Here is a 13,961-nt window from a genome sequence, read left to right as displayed (position 1 = left end):
TCCCTACCGGCTTCGGAATCGTATTCCGGCTGGGTTCGGGGTCGAATCCCTTCGGATTCGAATCTTTACCGGAAAGGGTTCCGAATTCCGATAGAATTCAGAATCAAATCCCCACATGATTCGGATTTGAATCCCTACAGGATGCGGAGTCAAATCCCGACAGGATTTGGAACCGAATCCCGACCGGATGCGGAATCGTATCCCGACAGGATTCGGAATCATATTTGTCGGGATATGATTTCGAATCCTGTCGGGATACGATACGATTCGGAGTCAAATCCCCACAACATTCGGAATCGTATACCGACAGGGTTCAGAATCGTATCCCGTTAGGGTTCGGAATCGAATCTTCAAAAGATTTGGCATCTGATCCCGACAGGATTCGGAATCGAATCCTGTCGGAGTACGATTCCGAATCCTTTCGGAAATAGATTCGGAATCTTGTCCTGATAGGATGCGGAGTCAAATTCCGACAGGCTTCGGAATCGAATCTCGGCAGGATTCGGAAACAATTTCCGACGGGATTTAGAATCGAATCCCGACAGGATTCAGATTTGTATCTCGTGAGGGCTCGGAATCGAATCACCAAAATATTCGGAGTCGGATCCCGACAGGATTTGAAATCGCATCCTGTCAGTATTCGAAATCGTATATCGACAGGATTCGGAATTGTATTCCGACTGGTTTCGCAATTGATTCCCTACAATATTCGGAATCGTCGGGCTTACAGGATTCGGAATTGAATCCCGACACAGGATTCGGGAATGATTTTCGACAGGAATTTGTGTCGAATCTTCACAATATTCGTTATCGAATCCCGGCAAATTACGCAATCGTATCTCTACTGGATTTGAAATCGCATCCCGACAGGATTCGTAATCGAATTCAGACTGAATTCGGAATCGTATAATGACAGGATTCAGAATCTATTTCCGACAGGAATCGGAATCGAATCCAAACAGGATTTGTAATAGACATGACTTGGAATCGTATTTCGACAGGATTCGAATTTGTATCCCGACAGGATTCAGAATCAAATCCTGACAGTATTCGGAATCGAATCCAGACAAGATTAGGAATTAAATCCGGACAGGTTTCGCTGCCGAATCCTCACAAATTTTGGAATCGAATCCCGACAGAATTCGGAATCAAGTCCAAACAGGATTCGGAATCGTTTCTCGACAGGATTTGGAGTCGAATCTCCACACGATTTGGATTCGAATCCTGACAGGGTTCAGAATCGAATCCCGACAGGCTTCGAAATCGAATCCCGACAGAAATCGGAAGCCAATCCCGTTAGGATGTGGAATAGTATCCCGACAGGATTCGAAATCGTATTCCAACCAGATTCGGAGCCAAATCCTCAAAAGATTCGGAGTCGAATCCCGACTGAATTTGAAATCGCATCCTGTCAGTATTCGAAATCGTATTTCTACAGGATTCGGAATTGTATCACAACAGGTTTCGCAATTGATTCCATACAATATTTGGAATCGTCTGGCCTACAGGATTCGGAATGGAATCCCGACAGGATTCTTAATCGAATCCAAATAGAAATCGGAATCGTATAACGACACGATTCGGAATCGATTTCCCATAGGATTCGGAATCGAATCCAAACAGGATTTCCGACATGACTTGGAATCGTATTTGTATCCCGACAGGATGCAGAATAGAATCCAGACAGGATTTGGAATCGAATCCAGACAAGATTAGGAATTAAATCCAGACAGGATTCGAATCGAATAGGAATTAAATCCTGACAGGATTCGCAGTCGAATCCTCACAAAATTCGGAATCGAGTCCCGACAGAATTCGGAATAAATTTTTGTCAGGATTCGGAATTGAATCGCGTCAAGATTCGGAATCGAATCCCGACAGGACTCGGAATTGAATCCCGACAGGCTTCGGAATCGAATCGCGTCATGATTCGGAATCAAATCCCGACAGGACTCGGAAATGAATCCCGACAGTCTTTAGAATCGATATCCGACAGGATTCGGAATCGGATCGTATTCCGACAGGATTCGGAATAGAATCCCGTCAGGATGCGGAATCGTCTCCCGACAGAATTTGGAATCGTATCTCTACAGCAGCGGTTCTCAACCTTTTTCTTGAGAGGTACCCCTTCGAGCTTTTGCATTAATTGAGGTACCCCCTCCTGAAAGTAAGCTTCCAAGCCTCTTGAAAGAATAATTCCGAGCCGTTGAAGGGATGCTGGGTCATTAGGCCGAAGGCCATAAGGCCGAACGGTCGTTAGGCCGAATGGCCATTAGGCCGAATGAGAACTGGGGAGTGAGAAATGAGTTGTGTGAAGTGAGGAAGAAGGAAGAAGGTAGAAGGAAGACGGATGAAGGAAGAAGGCAGAAGAAAGAAAGAATAAGAAAAAAGGAAGACGGGAGAAAGAAGGAAGAAAACGGAAGAAAGAAGAAAGAAGAAGATGGGTGAAAGAAGGTGGAAAGAAGAAGGATGAAGAAAAAAGGAAGAAGGAAGAAGCAAGAAGGAAGAACGAAGAAAGAAGAAGGAAGAAGGAAAAAGGAAAATTAAAGAAGAAGAGAGGTGAAAGAAGGTGGAAAGAAGAGAGAAGAAGGAAAAAGGAAGAAGGAAGCAGGAAGAAGGAAGAAGAAAGAAGAAAGAAGGAAGAAATAAGAAAGAAGAAGGAAGAAGGAAGAGGGAAGATGGAAGAAGAAAAAAGGAATAAAGATGAAGGAAGAAGGAAGAAGGAAGAAGTTAGAAGGAAGAAGGAATAAGGAAGAAGGAAGAAGAAAGAAGAAGAGAGGTGGCAGAAGGTGGAAAGAAGATGGAAGTAGAAAAAAGGAAGAAGGAAGAAGGAAAAAGGAATAAAGAAGAAGGTAGATGAATGAAGGAATAACGAAGAAGGAAGAAAGAGGAAGGAAGAAGGAAAAAGGAATGAAGAAGAAGGTGAAACGAAGAAGGTAGAAAGAAGAAGGAAGAAAGAAAAAGGAAGAAGAATGAAGGAATGAAGAATAAGGAAGAAAAAAAAAGTTAGAAGGGAGAAAAAAGCGAAGAAAGAAGGAATAATTGAGAAGGAAGAAGAAAAAAGAAGCAAAAAGAAAGAATAAAAAATAATGAAGAATAAAAAAGAAGGAGAGAAGAAATAAAGAAGAAGGAAGAAAGAAGAAGAAATTAGAAAGAAAAGGGTGGGGAAAAGAGGAAAAAAAGAAGGAAGAATTAAGAAGAAAGAAGGAAGAGGAATGCAGAAAGAAGAAGAAAGAAGGGAGAGGAAATAAGTAGCATAGAAGAAGGAAATAGGAAGGAACAAGGAGCGAAAAAGAAAAATGGAAGAAGAAGAAAAAAGAAGATAGATAGAAGAAGAAAGAAGCAAGAAGGGAGAAAGAAGAAGGGGTAAGATGAAGAAAGCACTTCTCATTTTTCAATTTTTACTTCTTTTTGTCAAATCGGCCTTATGGCCATTCGGGCTAATGACCGTTCGGCCTAATGACCATTCGGCCTTATGACCTTCGGCCAAATGGCCTTCTGCCAAATGGCCTTCTCCCTAACGGCCTTCGGCCTAATGGCCTGACAACGTTTGAAGGAAGGCTTCCGAGCAAGGAGCTTCTGAATCTCTTGAAAGTTGGCTTCCGCTACTATTGATAAGATGCTCCGTTGCATCTTGAAAGGACGCTTCCCGAGCAAAATCTGAAAACATAATGAGAGCATGTAGAAAACATATTTTGATTTTAATAGCAAATTGAAATCATAATTTGTTTTCAAATATGAATCATCATGATTGATTACAAATTTTGATCTCATTTTGCTGTAGATTTCTAAATTGTATGATCTGACATCAAACTGAGTACTTATTTTGTTATCGAAACCAATATCAAGATAAGTTTTCGATTTGCTCTCATCGATAGCAGGAATAGTTTTGGATTTGATGTCACAGTAAGATTTTTCTGCTATACATTTTGTTATTTTAACCTTTAAAACGACCAAAAAGATATCAAATTTAGTAATCATATTCGGCGATTTCACAACATCAAAACAAGTTATCGATTTGCTCTCAAGCTTTGCTCGGGTTCTGAGGCTCTTGATAGTATGCTCCTAAGCCTCTTGAAAGAAGAATTACGAGCTTCTTGAAGGGATGCTTCCGAGGGTCTTAAAAGATGGGTTCCGATTCACTTGAAAGTAGGCTTTCGAGCCTCTTAAAAGGAGCCTTCCGAGCTTTTTGAAAGGAGGCTTCTGGTCCTCCTAAAAAGAGGCTTCTGAGCATCTTGAAAAGAGCTTCTGGATCTCTTGACTGCTCTGCTACTGCAGCTCTTGATAAAAAGCGTTCGAGCATCTTGCATGGTAGCTTTTGAACTATTTAAAAAGAGGCTTCTTTTCCATCTTTAAAGGATGCTTCTGAACCTCTTGAAAGTATGCTTCCAACCCTCTTGGAAGAAGAATTCCGAGCTTCTTGAAGGGAGGCTTCCGAGCCTCTTGAAAAGAGGATCCCGTGCCTTTTAAAAAGGAAGCTTCCGTGCCTCTTGAAAGGAGGCTTCCGAGCCTCTTGAAAGGAGGCTTCCGATCAACTTGAAAGTAGGCTTTCGAGCCTCTAGAAAGGAGGCTTACGAGCCATTTGAAAGAAAGCTTCCTAGCTTTTTGAAAAAACAGCTTCCGATCCTCTTGGAAGGATCGATCCGAGCTTTTTGAAAGAAGGCTTCTGACTCTCTTAAAATGAGGCTTCCAGGCCTCCTGGAAGGAGACATAGGACGAAGGCTTCCGAACCTTCCCTAGCAGCACGCGTGTTCCACATGGGTTACGACAACTCATATGTGACCAGATTTAGTCACTATAAAGTTGATGCAACCATTTTTTTTCCTGACATGTGCTGCTCGGGTTTTGCAAGAAGGCTTCTGATCATCTTGAAAGGAGGCATTCGAGCTGCTCTGAAGAAGACTTCCGAGAAGCGTAGAAGGATGCTTCTAATCCTTTTGCAACGAAGCAATCGAGATTTTTCTGAAAAAAATGTCATGCGGAGGCTTTCAAACTTTTAGATTCTAGATTTTAGTTCAAAAGCATGCTTCTAACATATTATTCAACATTTTGTTTAGATCAGGTAGATTACATTGAATTTTTTTTGAATTGCCTCATTCGACGTTTTGTCGAAAAAAATACACAATTATCAAAGCTCCGATTGTAATTGTAATACGTCCTCCATTATGCATTTTTGTCCCTAAGGGCAGCGAAGGTACCCCCAGGGCCAGGGGTACATGTATACCAGGTTGAGAACCGCTTCAGGATTCGGAATCGATTTCGGGAGGAATCGAAACGCATCCGGATGGGGATTTCATCTGGGCCTTCAAGGGAAATGGAAACTCGGTGGAATGCACTTCAAACATTTGAAGATGTTTCACGTGGCATTTTGTAAGAATTTCTCTTGGATATCTTTTAAAATCCCTCAAATCGAATTCAACAATTTGCTATCAAAATTTTGATTATCAACTTTTGGGTGATAGTGTTGGACCTGGTTTGCCCATGATTTCATAGTTGACGTATCAACCATTCCAAATTTCAGCGAACTTGACTTATTACGCCTTTACTAAAGTAATTCAACCGCTGCAAGATCGATACGCTGCATGTTTTGAATCTCATTTGAGTGTTGACGGGTTGAAATGTTTTAAATATGCGATATTTGACCTCAAATAATTCGAAATACATGCGAAAGTGCAATGGTTGTTGCGTCAACTATGAAATCATGGGCAGTGGTGTCGTAGCAACATAAATTGATTCATTTTTCATCCATTGCATTCGTACATAATCTCTAAATGAGACACACTCACACTTTTTCGTTGGATCTCCAAACTATTATTTATACCGAATGTGAAACAGTTTGTCATCTTCAAATTGTTATTCAGATTTTGGGAATTTCGAAAACTTCCGGGATTAACAACTGTTTATAGCAGTTATCTAATACAGTTATTGCAACAGCAAATCCACAATTAAACCCAAATTGTTAATTGAGTAAGTTTCTCAAACAGTTGACAAGCGATCATCATTCGGACAGCAGTAACAACCGCATCGGGCACCGCAGTCTCGTATGGATAGAAGATGCATGCCAGATAATAGCGACCATAGATTTGCATGATAAATAGCCAGCTCATAAAAGCCATTTACATAACCCTTTGCATCCCGTTCGTCTCCGGTAACTAGCAGATGCGTGGTTCACGGACAAGCGGAAGAACAATGAAAATGATAATACAGAAAATTACCATATCCATGTTGAAAAAATAAAAATAAATAAATGGTAAAACAAAGCCCGTCGTCGCAATTACATTCGAATCGAACATCACGCGAATTTCGCCGTAGGGTCAAGTCGCAGCTCGCGCGCTGCGGTATTTTCGGGCAAGTCGTGATTTTGCCATTTTTGTTTTTCGGAATTGTCGGCGCTCATAAATTATGCGACGACAGACAACGCTCGCTGGTGTGAAGTGAAGAAAAAATACCTATCCTGACATGGTTTCGATTTTGATTTATCGAATCAAGGTGTGATTTATATATATGGAAAGTCGGCGATATGGTAGGACCAGGACCGGTTGCCTCGGTCCCTCGTGCTGCCTCCTACTTGGTTTCGGGGCCTGAAGACTGAAATCTTCGAGCGAGTCTACGGGGCGGTGGTGGTGGCGATAGAATCGCCAAGAAGGTGCTAATTTGCCCACGCATCCATAGTTGGAATATTTTATTGCTTATGTTTGTATGATTAATGGTTACTCGGGTTTACGAATGTCAAAGGGGGCACTTCTAACGGTGGCGGTTGAACTCTGTGGAGTTTTGGTGAAAACCCGATTTGCATATAGGTACTCTAAGAAAGATTGAATTGTTCGAATATGTTAAACCTGTTTTTATACTAAAGTATGTGAGCCTTCATACGTAATTCATGTATTGCCCATCTGACAATAATAAGTTGAGCCAAGAGATAACCAAAACTTACAACCTTATAACCATAACTCTAACTACTAATGACACTATTTCCTCGCAAGGCACATAACAACTTGGGTCAGCGCAAAAACCTCAAATTTGGTCCCAAGGAACCAAGTACGAGAAGTGGTCCATCGCCATACGGTTACGTCTTTAATTAGTGTATGATCGAATCCTCCGGGTCATAACATATTAAACTTACGGCTTCAAGAAGCGAATTTTAGTTTGCGGAATATCACTTCTTTTCTCCACAGCTTCTCTTTCCAATCGATCTAACAAACTAAACTTTACGACGCTTTAATTGGATTGCTAGTTTTCACTCTTTATTATCCCCAAGTCTGGACCCCTATTTAAACAGCATAAATAAATATTCAACCAATTATGCAACCATCGTCGTCACCACCGCCGCCGCCAGGCACTGCCTGGTCATTATTGATATGATCAGCTTCGATTCCATCATCCACGGGCGACGACGATGATACCGATTAAATCACGTCCGGCCAGATCGCGCGTCCAACTAAGAGGGGCGTGTATCTATGACTTTCGATGGTACGCAAGCTTTCGTGCCTGCCCTTATGCTCTCATGTTACGCACTGCCCGATAAATTACATCAACCCTTCAAGTTTCGCTTCTGGCGAAGCGATCTCCTGGCCGATCAGATCAAATTAAAATGTTAATCAGTGGCTATAAATCATAAATTTTCGAACCCGGTTCGTCCGCGCGGCCGCATATAGTTTTACAATCGTTAATCAATCCGATTTTAATTGGATTGGACGTCATCAAAATTTCCGGAATGGAGCGCAATCTGGCCATCCTAAAATTGTTATGACGATTTCGTTCAATAAAATCTTTGTCGAGGCGCCTACTTTGTTTGTTTACTGATCAATACTTTCGTTTTCTTTCGACCTCATTTCAGATCTACAATCCCTCCAACCCGATCGCAGTAGCCCCAGCAGTTACGACAGCGCAAGGAAATCTCCCTGGCAACGCCGGTAATGTCCCCAAAACTGGCCTACTGAGTGGCCCCCGATTGGTCGTTCTGCACCGGCACAATGGCGACTTTGGTTTCACCCTGCGGCATTTTATCGTCTATCCACCGCCAGAAGCAACTTCGGTTTGTATCGCCATCACCGGTTTCCGCTCGTGTGTTCATTCATTACTGAATCGATTCTTCACCTCTTTTAGGACCCCAACACTGACCGTTTAGCGGCGGCAGCCGGAATGCCCAACTTTGCCCAACCGATGGATACCGTTTTCGTGAAGAAGGTGCACCCGAATTCGCCGGCATTTCTGGCCGGTCTGCAGGAGGGCGACCGATTGCTGGCGGTGAATGGCCTTTCGGTGGCGAGTCTACCGTACGCCCAGGTGGTAGCCACGATCCAGCAAACGCCGAAAACCCTAACGCTGCAGGTGGTGCCGAAGAATTATGATCTGCTGCAGACGGTAAGTGTTACTCGATGATTAAAAAGTGATTCTCGACAAATACACTGGAGTCGGTTTTTACGCGGGGGATACGTTCCGCGTAAATCCCAAAAACCGCGTAAAAAACAAATTCACTAAAAATCGTTTTTTGTGGTTTTCACGTGTTTCCGAACCTTTTTTTAAAACCGCGTAAAAAACATTTGGAAAAATCCGCGTAAAAAAACAAATCCCGAAAACCGCGCAAAAAACGATTTTTAATAAAAAAACGGCGAACTATTTTTGTGCGTAACCAAAGGTCTGTCGACCTGTTTTAAATATGGTTCATGCTCTTTGTGGTACAAAGTATAGAATGTGTATGAAGAATAACTGAGCTGAGGCGAAGACGAGGGTAGCCAAACGAACTCTCAACTAGTGTAGCTAAACGAGCATGACGCCACGATTGCAATTCAAGCAATGGAACGTCCGACGTCAAATTCGCGTGGTACACTTCTCCCTTCTCACTTCTCACATATCCCATCTTTATCTAATTTTTTTGACATTTTACATCTCACTTCTCACTTTTCATTTCTCGCGTCTCACTTCTCACTTCTCGATTCTCACTTCTCACTTCTCAACTTTTTGCTTCTCACCTCTCACATCACACATCACACACCTCACTTCTCCCTTCTAACTTCTCTCTTGTCCCTTCTCACTTCTCACATCTTACAAATTGCTTTTTATTTCTCACTCTTCACTTCTCATAACTCACTTCTCTCCATTCGCTTCTCGGCTTCCACTTATCACTTCTCGTTTCTCACTTCTCACATCTTACATCTCACTTCTCGTATCAAATGTCTCACTTCTCACTTCTAAATCTCACTTCTCACTTCTCGGCTCTCACTTATAACTTCTCACTTCTCGGCTCTCAATTATAACTTCTCACTTTTCACATATCACATCTTTATCTCATTTCTCACTTCTCACCTCTCACTTTGCACTTCTCCCTCCTCAATTCTCACTTCTCACTTCTTACTTCCCACTCCCCACTTCTATCTTCTAACTTCACCCTTCTTGCCTTCCCTTCATACATCTTACTACTTTTCATTTCTCGCTCCTCACTTCTCCCATCTCACTTCTTACAACCCAGTTCTCTCCTTTCAATTATGGCTTCTTACTTCTCACTTCTCGCTTCTCACTTCTCACATCTTTACTTCTCGTATTGAATTTCTCACTTCTCATTTGTCGCCTACAACCTATTTCTCGGCTCTCACTTCTCACATCTTACATCTCACTTCTCGTATTGAATTTCTCACTTTTCAATTTCACTTCTCATTTGTCGCTTCCAACCCATTTCTCGGCTCTCACTTATCACTTCTCGTTTCTCACTTCTCGCTTCTCACAGGTCTCGTATCGAATTACTCACTTATAAATCTCACTTCTCACTCATAGCTTCTCATTTCTCGGTACTTATCACTTCTCGTTTCTCACTTCTCATTTTTCAAATCTCACATATTTATCTCATTTCTCACTTCACACTATTCATTTCTCGCCTCTCACTTCTGACTTCCCGCGTCTCACTTTTCACTTCTCACTTCTCACTTCTCGCTCCCACTTCTTACTTCTCGCTTCTTACTTCTCACTGCTCACTTCTTACTTCTCACTTCCAATTTCTCATTTCTGCCTTCCCACTTCTCCCTTCTTGTTTCTCACTTACATCTTACATATTACTTCTCACCTCTCCTTTCTCACTTCTGATTTCCCACATCAACCTTCTCACTATTTGCTTCTCACTTTTCAAAAATCACTTCCCACTGCTCACCTTTTACTTCTCACTACTCGCAGATCATTCCTTACTTCACACTTCCCAAATCTCACATTTCACTTCTCGCTACCATTTTCTTACTTATCATTTCTCCTTTTCTATTTCTCACTTCTCACTTCTCATCCACTTTTTACTTCCTCCTTCTCGCTTCTCATTTTTTGCTTCTCGGGTCACACCACTCGTTTCTTACTTCTCACTATTCACTTCTTACTCCTCACTTCTCACTTTACACTACTTACTTCACACTTCTCATTTTTCACTACGTACTTCCTACTTCTCTCTTCTCGCTTCTCACTTTTTCAATCCTAAATCTCACGTATCATATATAATCTCTCATTTGTCACTTCTCACTTATCACTTCTCACTTTCCTCTTTTTACTTACCGCTTCTCGCTTCTCAGTTTTCCCTTCTCACATCTCACATGTTTATCTCATTACTCACTTCTCACTATTCACTTCTCGGCTCTCACTTGTCACTTCTCATTTCTTCCTTCTTATTTCTCACTTCTCGCTCTCTCACTTCACTCTCCTCACTTCTCCCTTCTTGCTTCTCACTTCTCACAAATTATTTCTCATTTCTCACTTATCACTTCTCACATCTCACAAATTATTTCTCACTTCTCATTTCTCACATATCACTTCTCAATTCTCACTTGTCACCTCTCACATCTCACTTCTCACTATTCACTTCTCGCTTCTCACTTATTACTTCTCACTTCTCACTTCCTCACTTCTCGCTTCTCACTTCACACTTCTCCCTTCTCACTTCTCCCTTCTTGCTACTCACTTCTCACATCTCACATATTACACCTTTTTTCTCATTTCTCGCTTCTCACTTCTCATTCGGCCTAACGGCTTTGGCCAAATGACCTTCGATACTGACGGCCTTCGCTCTGATGACCCAGCATCGTGCCTCCAATATATAATGTTTCCCTTGAAGAGTTTTTTTTTTGAAAACCGCGTGAAATCTGAAATCCACGTAAAAAACGACTTTTGCAAAAATCGATAAAAAAATCTTTTTACTTTTTACAATTTTCACGTGATTTCAAGTTTTTTTCGAAAAATCGCGTAAAAAATTAAAACTGCGTAAATCCCAAAATCCGCGTAAAAAGCGACCCGCTTAAAAAAACCGCGTAAAAAGAGACCCCAGTGTAAAATTGTCATTCAGAAGTGCTAGTAATTTAGAAATTCATTTAGGTTTCTTTATGGGAGATTCAACTTTAGTTGAGTACAAGAATTCAATCAATTAATATTCCCCTTTCCTTGCAGTACTTCAGCGATACGGCCTACAACCCGGAAACGAACCAGCGACCCCAACCGCAGCAGCTATTTATCCCGAAAGCAGCCTCAACGCCCAACTCGCGAACCAGCATCGCAAGCGGAGGGCCACCGGCCGCCAGTAGTGTCGGGGTCAAGCGAGTCCTAACGGATCAGGAAAAGCAGGAATCTCTCTACAGTACGCTGCAGGAAATCGTTGAAAATGCTGCCGCCAGCAAGGCGATTTATGCCGAAGTACCCAAGATTCGGTCGCCTCCGGTGGCGGCCGAAGCTCCCCAGCGTTCGGCCGCCGCCAAGCCTCTGGTGTTCGATTTCGATCCGGTTAAACAACAGCACTACCTGGCACAGCAGCAGCAGCAGCAGCAAAAGCTGCTGCAGCACGGACGAGACAGTGATTCTATTAGTTCGTACGATTCGGTCAAATCTGCCGCCACCCTTTCGGCCAACGATGTCCAACTGATGGGTGGAGGTGATAGTGCAATAATGTCTCGCTTGCGAAAGAGCTTTGAACAGAAGGAGGAATTCCTGAGGCGACCCGCACCGGTCACAGGTTCTGCCAATGTTTCACAATCTTCGGGGGCTGCTCCGTTCGATGTGCAGCAGCGAGAATTTTACGGACGTCCCAATCGATTGCAGAAATCCGTTTGGCCTCCAATACAGCAGCGACAACCTCCCCCCTCCATAACTACCATGCCTGTGATATCCTCCAACGAGCACCCCCAACAAGATTCCTTAGCCAAACCATCGAAAATGTCCTCCGGGACGCAAACGGCGGTGGCATCAGTCTCAAATTCAATCGCCGCTGGAAGCAACTTAACAACTGTGCGCGAGCAGCACTCGTCTCACCTGTCCGCGATCCGGGAGCAATTCTTCAGCGGAATCAACGGATTGGCACCCTTTTCGGAGGGTCCGCCCAAATCGGCACCTCCTTCGCTGGCTTACCAGCAACAGCAACTAAGTGGGTCACAATCGGCTCTCCCACTGTCACCGCAAAGTATGCACGTCGTTTCCGAGAAGGCCAAACTGTTCGAATCCGGACGGCCTCTCTCGCCCGACGGAATCGACCGGGCCGAGCTGTACAAGAGTGAGCTCAGCCGGATCAACACCAAACAGGTGGTGGCTAACGTGGCCGTACGGCGGAAAGAGTTTGAATTGAAGGCGGAGAGTACCGGATGGCGAAGGTCGACAGGTAAATATCCTTCCGTCCTTTCTTCATTTAGCTTACCAAAGTATCTAAACATTTTTGTCGTTTCAAATTTTAGAAGAAAAACCACATTCGGTTAGTTCGGATTCCGACTCGCGTCGAACTCCCGTCCGAGTGCGATCCCTATCTGTCGAGTCGACCCACAATAGGGATCTCTCCGCTGCGGCAGCGGCGGCAACAAGTGGTAGCAGTGACGATCAGCTGATAAACAGCAAGGAATCCGGCTCCGGCCACAGTCCGGGAACTTGTACCCTACTCCGACAGCGACCGGTTCGAGAAAACTCGTACCGTAATGCAGTCCGTAACTCGACAGGTATGTTGCTTCTCGATTTCCCTCCCCAAGGGCACCTTCTATCGACCTTCAATACTGACACGGCGCCGCACGTTTTTACTCCGGTTTCCGTTCATTCCGCACTCTGCACCACCCATCTTGTATTCTGATCTGTTTATCTACGTTCTGTTCCGCCTGACCGGGTTTTCTATACAGCATTTTGGTTACAAGGACCGGCCACATCGGGAGCTTTCGTACCGCCACCATCGACACTGATCAGTCCCCCGTCCTCAGCACCACCCACCCAATCTCATCCCTCGTTCCCGTTCTCACCTTCATCCCTCAACCCTCCACCCATTCTGGCCCCGGTTGCACCGGCTCGTACCTACGCGGCCGCACACCACCGACTGCAACCACTCTCCGAGGAACAATTCCGGCTGAAGATGCTCCACCGCAATCAAACGATCGTGGAAGTGCACAGCCAACCCACGGCGTCAGCCTTGGGCGATGAGCCCCTCCTCGGGGCCATCAGCAATAGCAGTTCCGACGAGGGTGGTCTAGCTGGCATGGTGGTCGCACGAGGACCGGCCGGTGTCGCCGCCGACGGTGATGTAGATATGAAACCAGTTCCTTCCCCGTTCCTCCTGGCAGCGATGCCGAAGACGACAACAACGCCGTCGACAGCGACGGTACCACCATCGCAAGCAGTCCCAGTCCCAGCTTCGCCATCCGTGGCTACTTCCGGTGTAACTGTTCCTACTAGCAGCATTGGGGGCATGAGTTGTCCATCGTCTACGGGGGCACCGACGGCGGCTGTCCGGCCGACGACGTTGAATTTGTGTTCAGGTTTTGTTATGTTTTATGTTTTGTTGTTTTGCGTTTTATCTTCTGTTTATTAAAAGCTTTGGTTCTAATCTTTCCTTCTAACTGTGTGCTGTGCGATGCGTGTGTTACTAATCTATTGGTGGTTTAATACGGGTATAAAGTTTTGCAGATTTACTGCAGATTATTATTTAATAAACATTTGGCTGTAATAATGGTCGGGTAAAGAGACGGCGAAGTACA

At 43.9% G+C, this 13,961-nt stretch overlaps 1 protein-coding gene across 3 annotated transcripts in view; it reads left to right on the top strand.

Moving 5' to 3' along the window:
* LOC134207700 (uncharacterized) overlaps positions 1-13,961 on the top strand; it is a 322,256-nt gene that overhangs the window by 192,653 nt on the left and 115,642 nt on the right. For 2 of the 3 annotated variants that reach the window (XM_062683512.1, XM_062683513.1), the window contains exons 2-6: positions 7,838-8,035; positions 8,107-8,364; positions 11,413-12,610; positions 12,684-12,938; positions 13,113-13,742. In XM_062683512.1, coding sequence (XP_062539496.1) covers positions 7,838-8,035; positions 8,107-8,364; positions 11,413-12,610; positions 12,684-12,938; positions 13,113-13,742 — 2,539 coding nt within the window. The remainder of the gene's footprint in view (positions 1-7,837; positions 8,036-8,106; positions 8,365-11,412; positions 12,611-12,683; positions 12,939-13,112; positions 13,743-13,961) is intronic. The other variant, XM_062683514.1, reaches the window with a different exon arrangement.

This window comes from Armigeres subalbatus, chromosome 1 (assembly GCF_024139115.2).
Source record: "Armigeres subalbatus isolate Guangzhou_Male chromosome 1, GZ_Asu_2, whole genome shotgun sequence".
NCBI classification, from domain to species: domain Eukaryota; kingdom Metazoa; phylum Arthropoda; class Insecta; order Diptera; family Culicidae; genus Armigeres; species Armigeres subalbatus.
This window is presented reverse-complemented; position numbering and strand designations above follow the sequence as displayed.